This window comes from Drosophila takahashii, chromosome 3R (assembly GCF_030179915.1).
Source record: "Drosophila takahashii strain IR98-3 E-12201 chromosome 3R, DtakHiC1v2, whole genome shotgun sequence".
NCBI classification, from domain to species: domain Eukaryota; kingdom Metazoa; phylum Arthropoda; class Insecta; order Diptera; family Drosophilidae; genus Drosophila; species Drosophila takahashii.
Genome location: NC_091681.1, coordinates 27,523,928 through 27,546,961, shown reverse-complemented (window position 1 = coordinate 27,546,961; position 23,034 = coordinate 27,523,928). Strand labels below are relative to the sequence as shown.

General features: G+C 42.9%; 1 protein-coding gene across 1 annotated transcript; it reads left to right on the top strand.

Annotated features, from left to right (window-relative positions):
• Nucleotides 1–12,516: 12,516 nt before the first annotated feature.
• Nucleotides 12,517–22,160, top strand: dpr4 (defective proboscis extension response 4). Its single transcript, XM_017153091.3, has 6 exons — nucleotides 12,517–13,319; nucleotides 15,288–15,485; nucleotides 16,259–16,413; nucleotides 19,448–19,658; nucleotides 19,783–20,040; nucleotides 20,862–22,160. The coding sequence occupies exons 2-6, from the start codon at nucleotides 15,413–15,415 to the stop codon at nucleotides 21,146–21,148; spliced, it is 984 nt and encodes a 327-aa protein (XP_017008580.2). The 5' UTR covers nucleotides 12,517–13,319; nucleotides 15,288–15,412; the 3' UTR covers nucleotides 21,149–22,160.
• The last annotated feature ends 874 nt before the right edge of the window (nucleotides 22,161–23,034 follow it).

Below are 23,034 nucleotides of genomic sequence, written 5' to 3'. Positions count from 1 at the left end.
CACCCAGTGGGTGGTGGTTTTGGATTCCTGGGGGATGGGGATGGAGATGGGGTGGCGGTTTGACTACTGGTAATGGGCCTGCAAACTCGGATGCCTGGGTAGGTAATTCAATTTTGTGCAAATGCTTGATTTGCCATTTAGCTGCGAGACCTAATCCTGCGTCTTGAGTTTTGCCTACACAGCGAAAATATTCCCACGGAAATGTCATAACTTATTTATGACCTGGTCTCGGGAATTTGACACTCAGACAAGGTGTTTAAATCAATTAGTTGGCATTTACAGAAGTACAAATATACAAGATTCAATTCGACACTACATGTTTAAGTTGAAAGAAGAAATATTATTGTTTAGAGTTCCTAAAAATATAAATATAAAAAGTTACATTTTAAAAAGATCTCGATTTTGCCTTTGGAAATACTTTTTGTTTTTTTTTCATTATATAATTTTATAAAAACAGGATTATGAATAATATTTCTCGCCGTGCTTTTCCATTACTTCGCTTCCTCTTAGGCCTACTTCATCCGCTTCCTCCATCCCAATCCCTCCATCCCCCCGGCGACTCCGCGACCACAGTTCACATAAGACTTTTGTCATTATATTGTTAATTTGTTTTAGTTGTTTTTTAATTTCCTTGGAGAGTCGCAACCTCGTAGAGGCTTACATACATGCGTTAGGACTCGAATGTAGTGGTGTGTGCTTGTTAGAATTTCGGTGGGTGTGGGTGGGGTGGGGTGCTGGATGGCGTTCGGGTGGGTGTGCTAATGTACTGTGAGTGGATCTCTGGTAATAACGGCTAAAGTAAAATGCTGATAAAGTGGCGAATGTTTCGGAATGTGCGAGTGTTTGTGCGAGCGGATTCTGCTGCGTGGCTGTGATGACAGGCAAAAGCGAACACAAAACGTTCATTTCCCACATGCACCATTATTCGTTGAAGCCCGTAAATTTCACCGAAAACGAACAGCAGCAGAAAGCAGCAGAAACAGCAGCAACTCCATGGCAACAACGGCAGCACCAATCCAAGAAGCTGCTTAACACGAGAATAATGTTTAAAATGTTTATTATGTGTGCAAGTGACGCGAGCTCCTTTCCCTTTTCCTTGGCATCTTCCCCCTTGGATGACAGGCCCAACCGAGGGGCCAATACGCACACATAACTCTGCACTGCGAGAAAAACAATGGGAACAGGTTGGAAAATATAAAAATTTAAAAAGAAGTCCATGTAAGTCGAAGAAGATATTATTTTAAAAAAGGAGTGCCATTAATGTAAGGATGGGTTAAAAAAATTTAAAAATATCAAAGTATTATAGTTTTAAAAAAAAAATGAAAATTATCTTGAAGTTTTAGAAAAAGTATAAATGATTTTAGTAATACTGGAAATTATAAGGAAATTATTATAAGAACCGGAAGTAGGATGTCCAAACAATATTATCAGGTTATCAAAAATTTCCGTTCTGCCGAACAAATCCTGACATAAAACCAAATTTGCGTAATGAGCATTATGCTTCAAACCACTTTACAAATTCATAAGCATAAGCCCCTTATATTTGAAACATTCTGCCGGGCCTGACATAAAATCCTTAATCATGCGAACATGAAATCAAATCCTGACTGCGTGTAACCGCTTTGGGTACGAAATACTCGGTTTTTGTTTCTCTGTGCGCAGACATATGCACAGAAAGCGTATATGTATACGCACATATGTATTTACATGTGGCAATGTTGATTTTCGTTGTGCCAACGCCGGATGCGAAACAAGTAGTCCAAATAACCCGCAATAAGCTTTTGTCACGATTAACAAGGCTTACGCAAATGTGTGTCTCTGTGGTGGGAAAACCCCATCCATCCACCCCCAGCATTCCTGCACCCCCATCCCCTTTCCACGTCACTGTTTCCAGCATAATTACATGCACGCCATGCGTGAGTGTGTGTGTGTTTCTGCGTGGGAGTGGGTGCGTGTGTGTGAGCCATATTTTAGATTAATGATGGCGTCGACTCGTATTAGGCAAATGAAGAAATCGACATCGACATGCGGTTGGGGGCAAGGTGAGCTCACCCCCAGGACCCCAGGATCTTGGATTAGGAACCTCCGGTCCTAGGTGCTCCGCTTTTTGGCCCCATCCTGTGCGGTTTTCGCAGCACTTCCGCAGCAAATTTGCCACAACAATAAGTGCATATCATTATGCTGATTTAAGTGGGCACGGGCACCCCACACGTACCCATCTATAGCGAGTTATTGGCCGCACACCTGACCTCACCACTACGAAGAAACAGAAACAGAAGCAGGAACCCAGCCCACAAATGTATGCTACACAAGAATCGCGGGTCTGCAGCTCTCCTCGAGTCTCGCATGCAAGTGGGTACATAAATCTTTGTTTAAAGACACATGCACAATGTAAGTTAAATTGGCAATAACGTGCTTTCTTTTATACGCCAAGCTCACAGCAACACACACATACATACTCGCGTTTGTACATCTGCGACCACAGGTGCGGTCAACCGAATAGCAATCGAGTATTTGCTCTTAAATACAGTCGAACTTCCTCGGCGGAAACTTTCCTAATTCAAAGTCTGTGTAAGTCGAAAACAGTTGAAGTGGCTATCAGGCCAAGAGATACTCATATCAGCGATTCTTTAACTGAAAGTTTAGTTATAGTATGTAGTTTTCTTTATTGGTTCATATGTCTAGGAATTTTATTCAAGTTTGAGTTATAAAGAATAAATTTTTATTTTTTTTCATTAACTAAAAGTTAAATAATAAATGCTGTCACCAGGCTAAACAAGTTATAGACCTTGAAATGAAGTTACCCTGCTTCTATGCAGTGTAGGCCATGGAATATTATCGCTCATAAGGAAACATAATTAATTATTTATGTTTATATTACCCAGCCCAAAAACCCTTAAGTGTGCGCACCGCTGGTGAGATAATAAAATGTTCGTTTGCAGCGCTATTATTTTTTCCGAAACTGTGCCCGAGCACACAGACGTGCTACGTACACTCACCGACATGCATATATATGCAGATGTAGATGTGGCCGTATACATAACGGTAACGGAACCTTGTTTGCAAGGAAGTAACAACCTGTTTTCACCCCGTAGTTCGTGGGTTTTCGCCGCGGACGTGAAGGGGGAGGCGGGGATCTGGATCCGGATCCTATGCCACCCCGCCCACTCTGGTTTTTGTTGCTGTTATGCTTTAATTATGCCCTTGTCAAAAGGTGGGTCTGGGTCTCCGGCCCGACATGTCCGTAACTCAGGCCCCCTTTCTCTTTCTGCTACTCTGGCTTTGTTCGAGCGGATACAAATTTACTATACGGTATGTGGATAATATATGTGTGGAAGTGTGTGCGCGAAGGCTGTCCCATAAAATTCGGGAACACACATCATCGATTGCAAATACGAGGAAAACCTGCAGCATCATCAATGCAGAAAGGCAGTCCTCGTCCTTTTGAAAACCTCTTTTCTTTCCCCCAGCTCAGCTCTCATATTTTCCCCCTCCAAGAGGAGAAAAAAAAAAAAAAAAACAAAAACTAAAACCAACAAAAAAGTTCCACTCGCTCGCCACTTGAGCTGCCATTAAAGTCGCTTTTGGCCGAGCGAAAACGGAAACACGATTTTCAGCTTTCCCAAGGCGACATGCAATCAGCGGGTCGGCTGTCGTCCACTTGCAACTGCCAACCGAAAGTTTTGACTTTTAGATAGCCCGGTAATCAGATCCCTCCATTCGGCACTCTCGGTCAAAAGTCAAAGAAGAATTCATTTGCATTTGATTGTTTCAATTATCATAACAGGATTATCATGACCAAGGGGGGTATTATGTTGTGGTTTTCTTTGTAAATGTGATACAATCCCTAACTTAAGGAAGTAACCGCTTTGGAATCCACTATATTCGTAATATGATTATGTAGAATTAGGGAATTTAGATGTATTTAATAAAGAGAATTTCGCTTTCATATGGGAAACACCACATCAAAATAAATACAACTCCGAAAAAAACAACAAAAATCCAAATGAGCAGAAGCACATTGAGCGATTTAAGTCAAAAGTAGCTTGTAAGCTGCAAAAAAGCCGTCTGCACTTGTCAGTTTACAAGGTACTTTTGGTTTACAGGCAAGATGTTGAGACCGTCTTTATTCGGGCTGTCTGTCACACCTAAGTGGTTTATAAGGGAACTTTTTTGTTCGCATTGTACATGTAAAGCGTTTGGTAATTGTGAAACTTGGCTGTGAAAAAGAAAACGCCCACGTTAATCCCTCGCGCTGGGCTGTAATTTAAGCGGAGGCTCCGGAATTAATGAATCAACCCCCTCGTATGATGAACGACATCTATATTTAAATACGATATGGGACCCGTTTTGTCTTTCGCCGGCATGCCAGGCCACGCAATCTTATCGGGGCAAGCGAGTGCTTATCTCATTAAATGCCAGGAGACGTCATTGAATCATTTTACAAATGGCTGACTAGAGGGGCTGGCGGAACTATATAGCCTATGTCCTAGGACCATACTACACACACACACACTCACACAGGGACAGGGACAGGGGCACACGCACACAGCGCAATTGCTGACAAATGAGATAATTTACACGCTGAAATGAAGCCCATAAAGGCTCATTTAAAATTCAGCGGCGTCTGGGGCATAATTTTTTTTCGCTGCTTTGCTTTTCCCTCCTTTTCGCCCTCACTTTTCCACATTTCCCCATTTTTCCCCACCGACTTAACTTTTTCCGTTGTGTTTTGTGTTTAATGGTTCCTTGCCATGACATACGTGGCTGGATATTAAAAGTGGAATGGTTCCGAGCTCGGAAGCTCGGCAAATAGCTCTGGGCCCAAAAAGCAAAAGGAAAAAAAAAGGGAGAAGCGAAGAGACACCGAGTCGAGAGGCAGAATCTTTATTAGCATACGGCATAAAAATGTTTATTAAAGATGGCAGGGAAATGGGAAGGAAAAGCGAACGGAAAGGCGGAAAAAATGAAAACTTTCGCCGCCCCGCCAAATGTAAGAATCACAATTTAGTTTTCCTCTTCCTGCCCATTTTTTTGGTTCCGCCACTCGGACCGGCTTATTGTAAATCGAATTGAAGTTTTTGATTAAGCCCCGAAATAACTCGGGGGCGTTATGGCCCCTTTAGGGCCACGCCTCCTTTTCGGCTGCGGGCAAGTTTTGTCATTTGTTGTGTTTTTTTTATGATGTTCAACTTAATTTTATACAAATGACCTTAGGTCATATCACCATTTATATCCGTCAATCCCTTTTCGGTATAAGTTTTATATTTGCCTGTTTTCGTTTTATTCCCCTAGTTTCGGCCTCCAGTCCTCAGGTCCTCGGGTCCTTCGTTTGTCTCTGTTGCTTTTAAGGGCATTTTTATGTTCGCTGGAAGCGGCAACTAACAGCCGAACGAGTCCTGAGCTGTCCTAAAAGCCTTTAGCCAAATATCTTCAAGAGACACAGGCAGCAGCCGCAGAAGCGACAGCAACAACAACAACAGCAACAACAACGGCAGATGGATGTGTGAAAAGGATTCGAGCGGCGAATCCCTAAATACCCTTTCGAAAGAGCTTTGAAAATAGAATTTGGAGAAAATGCAAGACGACATGCGAAGAACATTTGTCTTTAAAAACAAGCCACTTTATTTTATCTGCGCGGGTTTTATGTGACCCTAGATAATGCAATTGTGGTATCTCAACATCTGAGTTTCCAGCAGTTTATTAAATATCTTCAGTCAATATTTTAAATATCCTTTGATAGAAATTTATGATGCATATTCAAAGAAAATTGTTTGCCCTCTCTGCCGTGTAAAAATTTACCCAACTTTATTGAACGGTTCACTTCTTTGCAAACGTCAGAAAAAAATTTAAATACACTCGGCAAGGGCATGAAAACAACTGACTGAGCAGAGACAGCCATGTGCATATTTTTATATGGCCATCTATGTATTTGCTCGTGTGTGTTTGTGCCTCCCCCTGCCCACCCCCTGCATATATACATATATGTATGTCTAGGCTTATGTAAATACACGAACGACGAGTTTTTGTTTGCATAGAAAGCCAAAGCGGAGTTTGGGCCAGGATCCCGCATTCCACCACCTTTCACTCGGATTCCAGAGCCCAGAATCTAGAACCCAGAACCCCAGCAGCTGAATCAGGATGCCAATATAAAAAGCCAAGCTGAGCCACTTGTGAAAATGAAAGGAAAATGTCGACTCGAGATGGACATCAGCCAGCCGACAACGGACATTAGGAGCCCGGTTCAAGGGAGGAGGAGTAGCAACTCAGGAAAAAGGAGAAAGGATTCCTCATACAAAGAAACCAAAGTTTTCCCTTAGCTCCAAGTCGCAAGTATTTCCTGGTTATTCTTCGGTCCAGCAATTGAGTTAGATTTGATGCATATCAGATGCTTATGCTCGGCTGAATGCTGAATGTTGTCCGGTCTTTTCCACTCCCACTCCCAGTTCCACTGTCCGCCAAAAGCTCCCAGCTCAACCATCTATGTAAATGCCCTCCGGGGTGTTGAGTTCGAGAGGCGGAAAAAGGGCGGCGAGGGGCTAAGCAGGGGATTATCGAGTGCACCCGCAGTGGCCACTATATTTGCATATACAGTGCGTGCGAAAACTATAAATCACAGTGCTACGCAGCAAATCATGTGTTGTCGACTGGAGTTTAAAGAATCAACACATTGAATTTTCTCCATCAGGGATTTTCAGCAAAAATCTAATCGTTTAAGTAGAGAAGATAGGTAGGCTTGAGATATGAACTACATTTTAATGGGCTTACTTTTAGACACCAATATTATTAATATACAGTGTTCAGAGTTAGGCTCTTAAAGCCTATGAAGAAAAAATATTTATTTTCCCTTTCTATAATAAACCATTTTTATTTTTGTCTAAAGAATTAACTATAAAAGGAAAGCTATGGCTAGCAAAATAAATTAATAATTAGTTTTCACCCTTAAGGCCATATTGATTTTACATTAAATTGACTAAAGCTCTGGAAAAGCCAAGCGTATTTAATATTATTTTATGCCAATGCCAAGTCCATTAACCATCGTCAGATTCTGAAGTCTGTTTGGGGAATCGTACTAATCTAAGACCCAAGGAAAATTGAATAATTTATCAAGCAATTATCACCCGTTGCAGTCACTTAGTCGTCTTACAGCTGCGAAACGCACTGCTCGCCTAGTTAGTTTGGTTATTTGCACAAACGGATGAAGAAAAGTAATTAATTATTGTGTCGAGTATAAATAAATATTGTTGTAGTCTATCGCATGCAGTTTTCTTTGTTTTTCCTCTCAGTCTATCTCGCTCCTTCATCAGTTGCTAGCTGGTGGGTGTGTGCTGTGTTTCTGTCTGTGTGTCGGCCATAAATCAATAGATCCACACACACACAAAGCGGAAGAGGCAATGCACAAGTTTAACTGACCATGTGACACATAAATATGTGGAAGCGGGGGAGGTGTAGAAAAGGGGATCCGGGAAACTCATCCTCCGGGGGCAAATGAAATGCTATCGCCGGCCAGAGGAGAAATTCCGGGGTGAAAGCACTTCGGGGAGCGAACTCAACTCTCGGATCGTGTGGAAATCGCCATTGAAATGTAGGGGATTTATCAATATTTTGCCACGATAACTAAATAGCTGCAAGTGAAATTCAAACGATATTTCCTTAAATGAATGAATAAATCGCTTAAAAATAAAGTTCTTCAATTAAAACCCTCTGAAGTGGCTGCCCAACCAGTCGTATACGTGATTTAGGAAAAGTTTATTATGTTAGTTTAAAATTCCAACTTTGAATACAATAAAGCACGACATTTTTGTCCACTATTCTGTGAGTTGATTTATTCTTTCTGGTTTAAATTTATAAATATAACTTCCGACATACCTCAATATTTGTGGAAAAGCTTTTAAATTAATTTATTTGTTCCGCACTACCAAATCATTTTTGCTTTATTTCTCGATTTTGCTGCATCGACTTAAATAGTGAAATAAAATAGCTGGAAATAAATCAGCTTGAAGTTTGAATAGAAAATTCATTGAGTCTCTTTTGCTGGAATTAAATAAGAGGAAGAAGAATGGCTGCAAACGGAATGGCTGAGTTCTAAAGACCAAATCAACCGAGAAATCGGAGCTCTCAGCGTTTTTATTCTTTAACGACCTTTTTAAAGCTTCGGAAGGTGGCTTTGGTTAATGGACGCTCAGCTGCATTTGATTTGCCATTAACTGCATTAATCAATAGGATTCCCCCTCTTGCATCCCAATAAACATCCCAAAATCCGAAACCAAATCGCTGGTGCTGCTCTCAACCAGAGCGAGTCAATCAATACGGATTCGGAGTCCAATTCGCTGTCGGATTCCGTCTCCTTGCAACGATACCCATCTCCATCTCCATCAGCCGCCAGTTGCGATGACAGTTTGTGGTGGCGTCTCAAAGGGAATCTCATCGTTTATTTATGCGCTCGGGCAGAGGCATCGCTTCCATCGCTCTGACCTATTCTATCTATGGCTTACCCGATCGACTGCTACTTGGACACCTCGCTGCGAGTCCTGCGAGTCCTTCATCCAGCCCGACACAATGGGGATCTTAATCAGGCTGGCATCTAAATGCGGCTCAAATTGAATAATGAATGCAAAGTGGCCGGCCTGGAAGTATTTGAGAGGCCAGTTAGCTGGCCGGGGGGTTAAATGAATGGGTGTAGTTAAGGACGGAGGCCAAATAGAGGGGGGAACACTTGTTAGGTGGGCGTGGCGGTTGCTGCTCAATGAAATGCATTAAATCAAGGCATCGTTGAAAGCACCCAGCAGGTGTACATTGCCGCCCCCCAAAACTAGTCAACGAAATGGAAATTTTACGCCAGGGCTTGCAATTGGTTACCGGGGGGCTTGTGCCGTAAACATCAATTACGCCGCCCAAAACTATTCACGCGATTAGCCGCGTTCTCCAGTTATTGGATAATAGCCCCCGAAAACAGGGGTGTGGAGTTCGAGGGATTCCAAGGGGTTCCGGGGACTCCAAGGGACCGAAGAGGCTTACGCTGAATTGAATTAACGGCCACGTTGTCTGGGCCGGACTGTGGCGTTGTAAATTTCCAGCAGTGCATCTGATAAACTCGACATCGAGGCCCCGGAACGCTTCGCCCGGTAGACGAATCGGAATCTCCCACATCGGGGCAAGCAGAGGAGGGTGGACATCAAGGAGTAGGAGCACCCACACGACCAGGGAAAAGCCCAGACGTAGAGTTATTTCAACGAAACAAGAAATGTAAAACGGACAGGGACAGACAAAACGACTCAGTTGGGCACGGAGAGAAAATGGTGAGATCATCATTAAGTCGGAAAAGTTTCAAGGTTTTTGAAATAGCTTTAAGTTTGGAAGGACATGAAAATCTCTTTAGCAGTTTGCTGTAATTGCATTTGCAATTATATATTATCTTAGCTTTAAGCATGAAACAATTTTGCCTTGAATTTATAGATATAAAAGACTAAAAATTAATTGGAATAATAAATTAACCATATTTGGTTTATTCAGTCTTGCACATAACTATTTTTTATGTTTTAACTAATTGAAAATCAGAACTTAAAATATTTATGCAATAAAATTCATTCATCCGTCCTTTGAAGGATGTTCATATTTCACATATTTTATTTCACTTCTAAAGTGTGTTAATCTTCTTCTGAAATGATGAAAATCAGAATTTGATTTATTTACCAAAGTCTCTTTATTAATATACTCCGATTCGATCTTGCTTATATTTTATTTGCACTCAGATTGCCATAATAAATGTACCTACTATTTCTGATACATTCAATTCGGCATTAAAATTCGTCATCTCCTTCCGGGCTAATTGAAAATCAGGCATTCATTTATTTTTAAAATTGCTTTGAATAAAAATCTCGTGACTGAGCAGGGGAAATAAACTTTAAAATTCGAGGGCTCTTTAGAGAAGGGACCCCTTGATTTTTTGGCTGTGTGATGGGGGAGTTTATTGCTGCGCTCTGCGATTCTCAGCGCTGCCTTCGTCTGGTCTTAAAAGCGAAAAGCCATTTGTATTCATTTGAAATTAATTTAGCATTCATTCAAGGCAGCGGAAGCGGGCTCAGTCCGCAGCCCCTGCCGCCCCCTGCACCCCTATTGGCCCCCCATTAGCCCCACCCCCGGGACAGCCCCATTCGCAGTGAGGCAATAAATGGCGTCGGCGAGCTAAGCAATGGATAAATACGTGTACGTGGCATACATTTCACAGGCGACGACGTCTGGGGGCCATGCCCACTTTCGCTTATCGATAAGCAGTTGAAGACAGAGCTCCACGAAGAAGAACTCTAGCCCCCTACTCCCTCCCCCTCCCCCGTGGAGCTGGCAATTGAAACTACCACAATGCACGGGCAACGACAAGGCCTGCTCCACTAATTTTAACAAATTAATTGGCAACAATAAATTCACTGGCGAAAAGGTGAGCAGATAGGATCTCAGCGGGTGGGGGAGGGGGACATGGGTGTGGGAAAAAAGGGGGTGGATAGATTGTTCCACTAATTTGATTTCTTGAATGGGCCAGCAAGCGTTAAGTAGCGCCTTGAAGTCGATATATCCACGATACTCAGTAGGTTGGGGATATAATGAACCGTCTACTCGTTTTACCTAATAAAGTGGGCACTTTAATGGAATTTTAAAATATTTGGCTTAGGTTTGTGCAGCTTTAAAAATTAACTAAAATAAAATGTCTTTAAGTATTTAATTTCAAAATAATAAATTTAATTAAATAATAAGCTCTAGATTTTAGAATATTTAAATTATAAAAACGGTCCCAATATGATATGATCTTTGTTATAGTAAATATATATCTTTATTTAAAATCACCTTAGCGATCTATTTTCTCTGTGTTCCGTTTGACCTGATTGCGTGCTCACTTAATTATGGAATTTGTAAACTGCTTAGTGGGGTTCCGCCTTCGCACTGACCAACTCGTTGTATTCCCATTTCAATTGTTTGGTAATGGAATTCTATAATCAAATGTCAACCTAGAAATACCCACGCACACATACGCGCAATTGGGAGGTCCAAAACAACTTTAATCATTCGTAATGGCCGCTAGGTGGCGTCAATTACATGGCCATTGTCTGTCAATTTTCTGTTGCAATGGCTCTGTCCCTTTCGCATGGCGTCTACCTGTCCCTGTCTGTCTGAGTGCGTCTGTCTCTTTCCCGGCGCCATGCTCATTTGCATTGCGATGTTCTGGTGTTCTGATGTTCTGATGCTCGGAGGCCTACAGGGCATTCCCCAGTCAAGCACACTCGACTTTATCGGCCTCGGACCGGGTGGGCATTTTATTTATGAGCTCGTAAGGCATGCGTTGAAATGCCCGTTCCGAGTTTTCTGAATCAGGTGGGGTAGTTGGGGGTGGTAGTGGGTGTTCTGGGGTGTTCTTGGGCGCGGGGGGATACGCTTTCGACAGCCACATTTGCGGGCCATAACACGCAACATTTGACATGGTCGGCGCAACAACGAGGTACAGGTGTTGGTTGTACCCCTTAACACCCACAGTCCCCTTAAACACCCCTACATAGCCCTTAACTCCCCCATTGAAGGCCCCACAAATCTCTCTCAAGTGCGACGCATGGACATAAACTGAAATTGGCCTATAACTGTCTGTTCAATTGTTTCTGCGCGGAAGGGGGCTCGATGGCTAAAAAGGATTCCCATAGAGCTATACCTCTATGCCTATACCGATATACCTATATATTGCGGTAAAAATCACATTTCCATGGCCCGGCGTAAATCATTCATGTGCGAGAAAGACACAAAAAAGTGGGGGAGTGGGTAAAATGGGGGGCGTCGTTGCCTGTGCCCCGAAATGTAGACTATATTAATATGCCAAAACGAAGGCGTCGCTACTACGAATATTCATTTGTACGTGACTATGGAGCATATTAGGTTCGTCTGGCCACGATTTGGACTCGGTTTTTTGATTCCTGTGCCGAGCGCTTGTCTGCCTCGTGAGTCTGCCTCGCATTGAGGCAGGTTGTGCTAATAACCCAGATAGTACAGAGATGCCGAGAGCGAGAGCGACAGCCGGAGTGATGTGATGGAGAGCGAAACGATCCGGCTTTGGTGGTTAGCTCGGAAAACCAAGGGATAAGCGAGCGGAATTATAAAAAAAAACCAAGAATCAGCATGGAGAAAAACCCTTGCCTTGCCTTAAAAATAAAACTGCTCATTAGGCATGCAAAGAAAGCGGCAACAAATGGATGGCAAATTAATATTTGATATGCTCTGACTTTCGAGGAAATCCTCTCATCCCCATAGAAAGGACCTTTTCACCTGCGCCTGCGCCGGAGAGAGTCCGTTTTCGGAGTCACTCGATTCGGAGTCGCGGTCCTGAGTCCTTTAAGCCCACCGAGATAGACACGGAATCAGTTCCAGCACGCGAATCCTGCCGCAAGGATGCCCGTGAACGCTGCTCCGCCGCCGCCGTCGGAGAAACCAGTCACAGGGAAGGAGAACCGACGGGGAAAGGGAAAGTGCCACCACTACCAATACCACAGCCACATCGCATTGTGCCACATTTAAAAATGAAAACAGACGAAGGAATGAAGTGAAGGCCCAAGCCAAAAGCCGTTTAATAACTAAATCCCACGGAGCCATCGTTGGTCACGTTCCGAGACGGATACACAAAATGCCTCTCCTCTCTCCGCGTATCCTTCGTGATATTTGTATCGTGTCTGTGTGCGAGTGTTCAGTCCCAGTCAATGTGAGTGTGTACGCGTCAGTGTGAGTGTGCATACCTATAGGGCTCTGGCTGGCACCTAATGTGGCCAACATACACACACATTGGCGAATATAATAACACAAAGCCCTCGTCGTCCTTGTCGCTCGCCTCGCTGTCATCATCGTCGTGTGCGTGTCCGCATCCGCATCGGCATCCGCGTCCGCGTCCGCGTCCTTGTGTCCATGTGTCCGCTTCCGCCGAGCGGATATATTTTCGAAATCCGCGCTATTAAGCCACGCACCCAGTAAGCCAAAAGTAAGCCAGACCAAAATAGACCTAGGCAAAAGGGGCCTCGAACTTTTTGGCATTGTCGAACGGATTGATTGGTGAACTGTGACGTTTCGACGATTGGTGAATTGGTGAATTGTGTGTGGCATTGTTGAATGCTGCCTATTGTGCAACTGTTGAATGAGCAATGCGAGCAGAGCCGCCTAATTATTGCGCATTGCGCAATCGAATGTCGAAGCAGTAAAATCAACCTCAGGGATTGGCCAGCCATCGAAGCCCCAGGATTCCGGACTCCGGAGGAGAGGATGACGTTGGTGTCATTTGGAAGTCATTGCGGAGACCCGTAAGTGAAGGAATTTAATTTAATGCGCCACAAGGACGAGCGACTGAACGAGCGAGCGACCGAGCGAGGAAAACAAACAATAAATAGGGTCCTGGCTGACTGGGCTAACTGCGGTCGCCCTTTGTCCGCCTTTTCCGTTTGACAGGTCTGAAAAGTTAGGAAAAGAACAACAGAATAATGTTGTTCGCTGGCCGGATAAAAAAATAAAGGAGGAAAAAACTTTTGTTTAATTTCCATGGAGAGCGAAAGGGCCGCGGCATAGGGGACTTTCGGCCAGGCGATAATTCCGCTGTAATAGCTGCGAAAAAATGAACCTTTTTTCCTTTCCCAGGAAAATCAAGCGACAGGCAGCAGGAACCAAGCAACCGAAAAGCCGACGGCCGAAAGGCCGAAAGTGACCAAAACAAATGGCGGAGTGCTGACCCTTGGAGTCACGCAGCTAATTGGACTGACAACAAATGTATATTTTTGAGTAATGACCTGGATTATGAAAGACCGCTCTAGGAGCCCCCTTTACCAACACCACCGACTGACTGATTACCGAGTTGGAGTCATAAATAATGAGAGGGACACCCACGAAGACTCAAGGGAGCCATGGCAGCAGACTGACAAATTTGCAGAAAGGAAAGGAAACGGAAGGCGGGCAAGGAAGGAAGGACTGAAAGCAATATCGAGTTTATCCAGATAAAACTATATAGTTGACAAGGTCGTTTAGCCAGGAGCTCAGAGCTTGGGAAACTTTTTAATTTCATCCTTCACGAAGTTTTCGACTTTTGCCATAGTTTACCATTCGCTGGGGCCCCTTTGCAGTCGGTCCCCCTTCCTTTTTGGTCGCCCCGTAATTGCTTTGGCCACATTGCAACGGAATATGCTTGAACTTGCCCCTCCGCCCCCCTTTACGACCCCCTTTTTGGCCCCACGACCATGAATGCAGTTGCTGTGGCGAAGCTGAAACGCATTTTGTTGCTGCCTGGCAACCAAGTCGAAACCGAAAGTTGAGGCTACATCCGGCATTAACCTCATTAACCCGTCATTCAGACGGCTTTCAGTATTCAGTTTTCAGTATTCCCCGAACGGCAATGGCTCCCTTGTTCTGTTAATTGGAATTGCGGTGCAGCGGGCTCCATAAATATGACCACATAAGTCGCCGTGAATCAATAAATTAAGTTTAATCGTCGGAATCTGGAAGAGATCCGCAAAATAATAATGTGTGTGCAATTGGTCGAATTGAATCTTTGGGGATATTTAATTCATAATATATTCTTGGCAGTCGAAATAAAGCACAACAGCTGGCAAAATGACCTAGTTATAAAGCTAATTTCATTGTTATCCGATAGAACAGCCAGCTCGATTCAATATTAATTCAATTAGAGAGCCGCATTATATTCTAATTTTTTCCATAAACCCACACAATTTTGTTTCGGCTTAAATTGAAAATTACGCGAAATAATTGCAGTGCGCAGTTTCGAAAAAGTTAAAACTTTATAATGAGTTGAACAAGAGCGCTAAATAGTTTAATCAATGACCTAGATTGTTTATAATTTATATGTTCTAATGTTTTATATAAATTTAGTTAAATATTTAATAAATGTCATAACATGAAATTTATTTGATTATTCACATGCTTTTCCATTCCGTATTTGTCATTAAAAAGCCGTATTTATGGTTTATCGTTATTATTCAATCTTTGGCCCATCTGAGAGCAATGAAACGCACTGTATTAAACAATTGCCGAGATGGGTGGGCAATTTCCCGGCCGGGGGGAGGAAAAGCATATTGGCTTGACCCACTCCCCCGAATGATTTTCCGCATATCCGTGAGGATATATATCTGGCTTTCATCATTTGCCCGGCAAATTACTTTCCCATTCCCCCAGCTCGTTTCGAGGCTCGTCCTTCGTCCTGCGTCCTTCGCCGTTGGCCGTTGGCCCCATAAAAAGCTCTGGTAATAATATTTCCTCCTTTGCAGATTATTAAACCTTAAACCGTAAACGGAGCAAATACAACAGCCGGCAGGAGCAGAGGACTAGGACTCCTTCGTCCTGATCAGAGTAGCAGCAGCAGCAGCAGTCCGCCGAGTGGAGAGCATAAACCATGTGGACAACGGACTGCCCGAGAGCGTTGAAAGCGATTTGCCTGGTGCCGCTGTGGCTGGTCCTGCTCCTCGGTGAGTTTTTTACACTTTTGTAGTCTCGTTTTTCACTTTGGAAAAAATTGGGCTCTAAAGCTCGCAGTAATAATTAAGAGCAATGAATGACTGAATGAATGGGAAAACTTAATAAATTAAAAACATGAAATGGCTTAAATTTTAAGCTATAGAGACAAGGTTTCTTTTTTAAATTAAAATAATTAAAAAAAAAAATGGTATTAATAATATCATTTTACAATTGTATAAAAATATATATGAAAATATGTAGCTTTGAAATAAAAGAACACAATCAGATATTGTATTACATTTGACTACATTTTCGTGAGTAATTATTGATTTATTTAATATTAAAATTTGTATACTCTTACCTGTAATAATTATTGTTTTACAAAAGATTTAATAACCATTGCAATTCGATACCCTGCCATTAAATACCATTCAAATTTGTCCAAATTGTCATTGCTCATTTCAAGCAGGTTTGAATCAAACTTATTGACACTGATGGCTCGAGCAGATATGATAAGCTCAATTCAAACCAAAAGAGCTTTTCAATAGCTTCTTAATCGAATAGCAAAAAGAGATTTTCGCAAGTGATTTAAGACCGAGCAAAAATTCATTTGGCAAAAGGTTTTTATTTATTTATTTGAAAAATGAAAAATGACCCTCACTCAGATATTCAGTTGCAAGAGAGAGCATAATTGATGGCCAATTTAAGTGATATTTTCGCAACTGTGCATGCATTAATGGGACCTTAACCGTATCGTATCCTCCGTTTGTTTGTTTGTCCACAGATTGCGGCCTGGTCAGCGGCGAGGTGCCGCCGCACTACTGGGAAACCCCATACTCGCAGCCTTACTTCGACAACTCCTCGAGGCGCGAGGTCACCGCAACCGTGGGTCAGGCGGCCCTTCTGCACTGCCGGGTGCGGAATCTGGGCGATCGAGCGGTAAGTGGGGTCACAGCTCCCCCCCTTAGCAATTAATATGCCCGCGTTCCAGGGGCTCCCGACATTATATTCGCATAAGGCATAAGGCAAAACAAACGACCTGCGGCGGTCGTGTGGCAGATTTGTAGATTACTTTTAAAAGATTACGCCATAAAGTTGGTGGTTGGACCTCCCTATAAAGCCCCCCTCCCCTTTGCCATCCCTAAATGTCTGTGGGTTGAATGCGCTCCAACACCCAATAGCACTTTGTGTTTGGCTTGCTCTGGTTTGCACATTTGTAACACGGCTTCGCTTCCGCTCCGGGCGATTTGTTAGCAATGCAACAACACAAGCAGGGCCTGTTCAGCTCTGACCCCTGACCCACCCCTGAGTCACCCCTGGTTCACCCCTGATCCACCGCCCCCTTTCAACCTTTTGTCCCAAGCAAGCGCTCTGTGGCTGTGCAATTATGCGGTGTAATAAATTTTACGTTGTCCGTGTCTTGCCCCCCCGGAGACCCCGTTACCCCCGATTCCCCCGATTCGCCGCCAGGAAGCGACAACGATGTCAGCCACGCTCGTTCGCCCGCCCAACTTTCAGCAAGTCAGTTGAATTGAGTAATTAACGCCGGGCTGGAGTCGTGGATTCGAGGGATCCGAGGGATCCCAGGGACCCGAGGAGACCAACTCTGAACTGTGTCCCTAATCCTCCGGCACAGGGATTGCATTGTCTCCCGTTATATGCGGCTAATTGGCGGTGTCTCCAGCACGTTGGCGTTTCTCGTTCTTCGTTCTTCGTTCTCTATGTGGCAGCATGCTGCATGCTGCACGAATCCCGATTCGGGATTCATTTTCCAGTCACTCAAAGTCCTTGCCCCAAGTTCCGTGCTAATTGATTGTCGCAATATATGCACGACATGAAAATTTGCCTCTAAATGGAATTTTTCGCATTTCGTTGCATACTTCAAGGGGTGGCTTGGCAGACTCAAAGGAAAAGCCGAAGGAAAACTAAACGAAGCTTAATCACTTATGGAAAATGTAGTTCAAGTGAAACGAACTAGTTCACTTGGGATTGTACAGTTGCTTTATAGGGAAGTTCTTTTCAGATCTTGTGTGTGTATCTACTTTTTATTAATCGCACAAATATAAGATTTATTTTAATTGCATTAAATATAATTTGTTTTGTGAGATTAAAATATTCTTTATAATAAAAATTGAAAATATTGTTAATCGACAAATATTTCAATGGAAAATCGGCTTTGTTTACATTTTTTGTGTAAATTAATAGCTAAAAGCGATTATTTTCCGCAGACGCCTTCCAATTTATTAGATTTACTTATCTTTTTTTGCATTAATCAATCATTCAGTATAGTAAGCAATATAAAAACACTATTTCAAATGCGAATTTCATTACGAATGTGTTAATTGTTTGGTTTCTCTTTTTTGTGGCTTCTCTGGGCCAAGCGAATAATAACGGTGTTAACCAAAGTTTCGCCTTGAACTTATTTGCACTGGGGAAATGCAATTAATTTTAATTGAATATTGGAAAATTAGCGAACGAACGACCGGTTAATGAATGTATTTTAATTTGAATATAAATCAAGCGGGTTCTTTATGAGCACGGCTGGCCAAGCACTAATCCATAATTAATTGAACCCAAATAAACGAGCAAATTAAGCAGTGCACAAACGAGAGCTTCATTTTCTCATGGCTGCTTGGAAGCCTGGCAGCTTGGCAGCGGCAACCCTATAAGCACGAGATCCTGAATGTATACGAAACTATTTCGCACTGAGCCCCACTAAGTAACCCAATTGCAGCCATAAATTAGAGTCCAGACAAAGCCGAAACAGGCAATTAATGAATTTCTAGTTTCCCCGCCCACAAATGGGAAAACTTTGGGCAACCATTTAAAGTTGCCTAATTTGCTCGGCAGCTAAAGGATCCTTCAGGTGCCACAATTCTGGCAACTAACACAAAGAACGAGTGGCAGGAATCCTTTTAAGCCGCCACACACTTTTGTTTCTCGAGAAAAACCCAGCTAATTATAAGAGCATATAAAAGAGCAATTCTGCTATTATTTTGGGTATTAGCCAAGCAGAACGATTTGGGATTTGCCCCACTGAATACCAAGTGAAAAGTTTTTATTTCGTCACCTAAACTTTTGCTTCCATATAATATCTTTATGTGGGCGATGTCATAAAGTTTGATCTTTAAGCCATCTGAAAAAAAGTTTTTTTTTTCAGAGTATATTATTATTAAAATTATGGAGACTTTAAATATTTTTATTCGTTGATAAAAATCCAGCTAATTATAAGAGCATTTATAAGATAAATTCTGCTATTAATTTGCGGATTAGTCAAACAGATCGATTTGGGATTTGCTTCACTAAACATCACATGAAAAGTTCTTATTTCGTCACCTAAACTTTTCCTATAATATTATATCTTTATGTGGGAACAAGTCATAAGCAAACATATTTAGGGAGCCTATTTGTTCCAATTTAATATTCAATAAATACTAAAAATTGACTGGTTAGATAATCTCGACTGTGTAAATATTTAAGCGCCACTTACAATATGCAATTAAACACCCCTTTCGTGTGTCATATAAAATATCACTGCACGAATATAGAAACATTTCCATAATGTGTACGAAAGCAAGCAACACTCCCCTTTGGAGCACGAAATAATTTTTCATCTGCAACTTTGACAGCTGCATGCATTTTCCTTTTTCAGGCCAGCAAAGCAGCCCAAAAAAGAGTTTTATTAAATTTGTATACACGTTTTCAAGAATATGTAGGTCAACTTTTTCCTTGTGCCAAGTGGTTACAAAAGTTAGATTGAATTCATTTTTTCCCCTTCTGTTGAAAAAACCAACGCAATTTCACAGTTGAAAAATGCTGAGCCAATTAAAAGAAACAACAAGATGGCTAGTTTTGATTTTCTGATAATTGATATTTTTTATTAAATATACCCCTGAATGTCAGGGAATATAAATATAAATATTTTACCGACATGATGTATTATGGTCCTAATGGCCTTTTCCCTCTTCGCCAGGTGTCCTGGATAAGGAAGCGCGACCTACACATCCTGACGGTGGGCATTCTGACCTACACAAACGACCAGCGCTTCCAGTCGCTGCATTCCGAGGGCTCCGACGAGTGGACGCTGCGCATCTCATCGCCGCAGCCCAGGGATTCGGGAACCTACGAGTGCCAGGTGTCCACCGAGCCGAAGATCAGCCAGGGATTCCGCCTCAACGTGGTGGGTGAGTATCGAGCCAAGCCGAGCCAAAGAGGGTGGGTGCTGGGAGTTGTTAGCCGGCCATTAAGTGGGCGGAGTGCTAATTAATGGCCTGCCCCGTGTGGCTTTTTATTACCTTTCAACGGCAGTGTCGCGGGCCAAGATCCTGGGCAATGCGGAGCTCTTCATCAAGAGCGGCAGCGACATCAATCTCACCTGCTTGGCGATGCAGTCGCCGGTGCCGCCATCGTTCATCTACTGGTACAAGGGCAAGCGGGTCATGAATTACTCGCAGCGCGGTGGCATCAACGTCATCACGGAGCGTTCCACGCGGACCAGCAAGCTGCTCATCGCCAAGGCCACGCCGGCGGACTCGGGCAACTACACGTGCTCGCCGAGCAGCTCAGGTGAGTAGTTTTCCCACCTGCCAGCTCCACCCACACTCGAAAAATTTGATTGCCAAAAAATATCCAAAAGATACAAGTAAATGAAAAGGATTTTTGTGGGGGAAATAGTTTAAAAGCCCCACTTTAGTGGAGATTAATATTTAATTGTGCAGAGAGTTAAGAAAGTCCTAAGTATGTCGTCAATTTTTAATCTAAACACACGCCGTCCCAAAATAGCAACAATCTCCTCACAAGTCTTGTGAACTTTTGAGCCGCTCGGAAGTGAAATTAAGACCATGACTGATTGTTCATTAGACAGAGTTTTCCTGGTGGGCGTACAAAGTTATTGATACGTTTTGTACATAAATAACACGCTGTCTTTGTGCGTCAGCTTTTCAAATGGGTGTTGACAGCAATTCCCTGAGGAGGGAAACCCCACATATGAATAGCTATTAACCTTTGGAGTTCCTATTTTTATTTTATGTAAACTCAAAATACATTTTTAGAAGGTGTGATAATTACAAGTACTTTAAAGGCAGTGAACTGAACTTAACATTTAACTTAAATGTAGGGCAAGTAGGGAAATAATAAAAAAGTTTATTCAGTGTCAAATTCTAAAGTTTGATTAAGACTCATTTGGCCTAGAGCCCACCAATCGATACAATCTTATATGTACCTTTGCCCCGTTTTGTTGTTCCTTTTCCAATATAAATTCCTCAGCTCTATGCAGCTTTAGGGCAACGAATTTTGCGAGTGTGCCCCGGGGCAATTAATGGGACTTTGTGACCTGCGGCATTTCCACCCGCCACATTCATTTCCCGTTCGCCACCCACTCGTTGCAGATTCCGCCTCGGTGGTGGTGCACGTCATCAACGGGGAGCATCCGGCCGCCATGCAGCACGGCAACAGCAGCGCCAGCAGCCTGCGCCCCCTTCGAGCCACCTCCGTGCCTTTCGTCCTTGCCGCCAGGATCTCGATGACGGTGGCGGCCGTCGCCTGGAACTGCAACTTCAACGGCAACGGCTGCAACTACTGGAACTGGAGCCCCGACTGGCGTTGGCACTGGAAACTGAATTGGTTTTGGGGTAACTTGGCCGCCGGTTTAACTGGTCTCTGGAGCTGGAGCTGATGCGGCTAAGGGCTAAAGGCTAAGGATCGAAATGAAAGAACTCCAAAACGCTGAGCAACAGTCCCGGCCAAGTTGGGACTGAGAACCGCTCCTCCCCAGGTGCATTTAATGAGGGCGGAGGAGCGTCTTACGAACTAGTGTACATATACAGTGTGTCCTTTAACGAGTATTATCTATAAGACATCCCCTTGGGCAGGCGGGCAGTATTACGAAGGAACTTTTAATCAACCACAGTCAACAGGAAGAGTCCAGGCAAACCAAAAGCACTATCCATAGCCAGAAATTCAGAAATTCAAGAGCATACTAAACTAAAGAGCAGCTGTTTTTTGAGCTCACCCAAAAAAGCAGTGTTGTCATTGTATCTCATTTGAAATTCATTTGGTTTTAGCCCAGGTTTATAATCACCACAGACCGGCCAAAAGTCAGCAATTATTGAAAACCTTTTGGTTTACAGTATCATTTGGGTTCATTGAAGCAGAAATGTCCGATTGTATATACAATACACAAACATAAATAAATATTTTAGGACCTCGATTGTTTATTTATTTATACTAAAATCATACACCCTGCACGAGGAGAGGAAAGGAGAAGTGAGCAGTGAATTGGGGAAGGTTACCCCGGCTATATATAGATGGTTATTCAGTGTATATGGATAAGTTTTTATCTGGTTGTCAGCCGCGAAATTGTTCTACGTAGTCCATCATCTAGTTACTGTGTAAAATATTCATACTTGATAATTGTACATTTAGAGGTCGGTTTTAAGCGGTCTTGATAAGACTTTTAAGCAGTAAGAGCGAACGGATCAACGATCCGGTCTCGGTTCAACCAAGAATAGTAAATGAAATTACAGAAAATTATTAAACTAACGAAAACTGGTAAATCGTAAATGGTAAATGGATAATGAAGCTAACCTAAGCAGAGTCAAGTATGTTTTTCTGTTTAAACCAAATGCAAAAATAAACAAACAATGTTTCTCCATAATAAATGAAAATATGGTTATGGTTAAAGAAAAAACCAAAAAAAAAGAAGCCGTGTGTGCACTAAGCGATTTTCTCATTTCATTAAGGGGGCAATGCGGGAGCTTAACGAGCCGCATAATGGGAGGAGGAGCATAAGTGAGTATGGTATGGGAGCAAAAGTTTTCATCCTATTATGGCAGCATTTAATTAACGTCCGATTTGGTGGCCCGCACGCGTAGCTGAATCGCTTCGATCATCTTCATTATGCATACGCCACGTTGGCCCGCAAATCCGACAGCTACTGGCCACAGTCGGTGGCAGCCGCAATCCATGTGGCTCCCATCCGCCGCAGCCGATGCGGCCCCGAAAATGAAAGACTAATTAAGCGGCTTATTTGCGCGTATTAATAGACCGACTTGTGGTCAGCTCAGCTTGTGTTATGCGTGTGTGTATGTTTGGTGCGACAAAAACCCGGTCTCCAATGGCGGAACCCAACAACTAGCAACTAGCCGAGTGGCTAAACCAACATGTATTTATATTTCGATTTAAAAATAGCAAAAAACCGACCCACGCAAACAGAGACACCAGCTATACACACACGAACTGGTCGCTGCAGATATGTTGGTACAACCGAAATGGACTTATAACACTGTTCGCCAGCTTACGTGACGGGGATCAGGGAATTCAGGGGCAGCAACAAAAAAAAAACAGGCAAAAAGGGTGCAAAAGTCAAAGGAAAATAAATGGTTTTTCAGCTTTTATTTACTTGAGAGACTGTCCTGGATTGGGGAAAATGGGAAAAGGGAATGCAGCCAAGGATGATGCGGCAGTGGAATCAATGTAAAGGTCACAATTTATTCAATTGCCTTCTGCTAAGATATTTTTATGGCGTGTTCATGTGCCTGGACAACATCCCGGTGTGCTGGT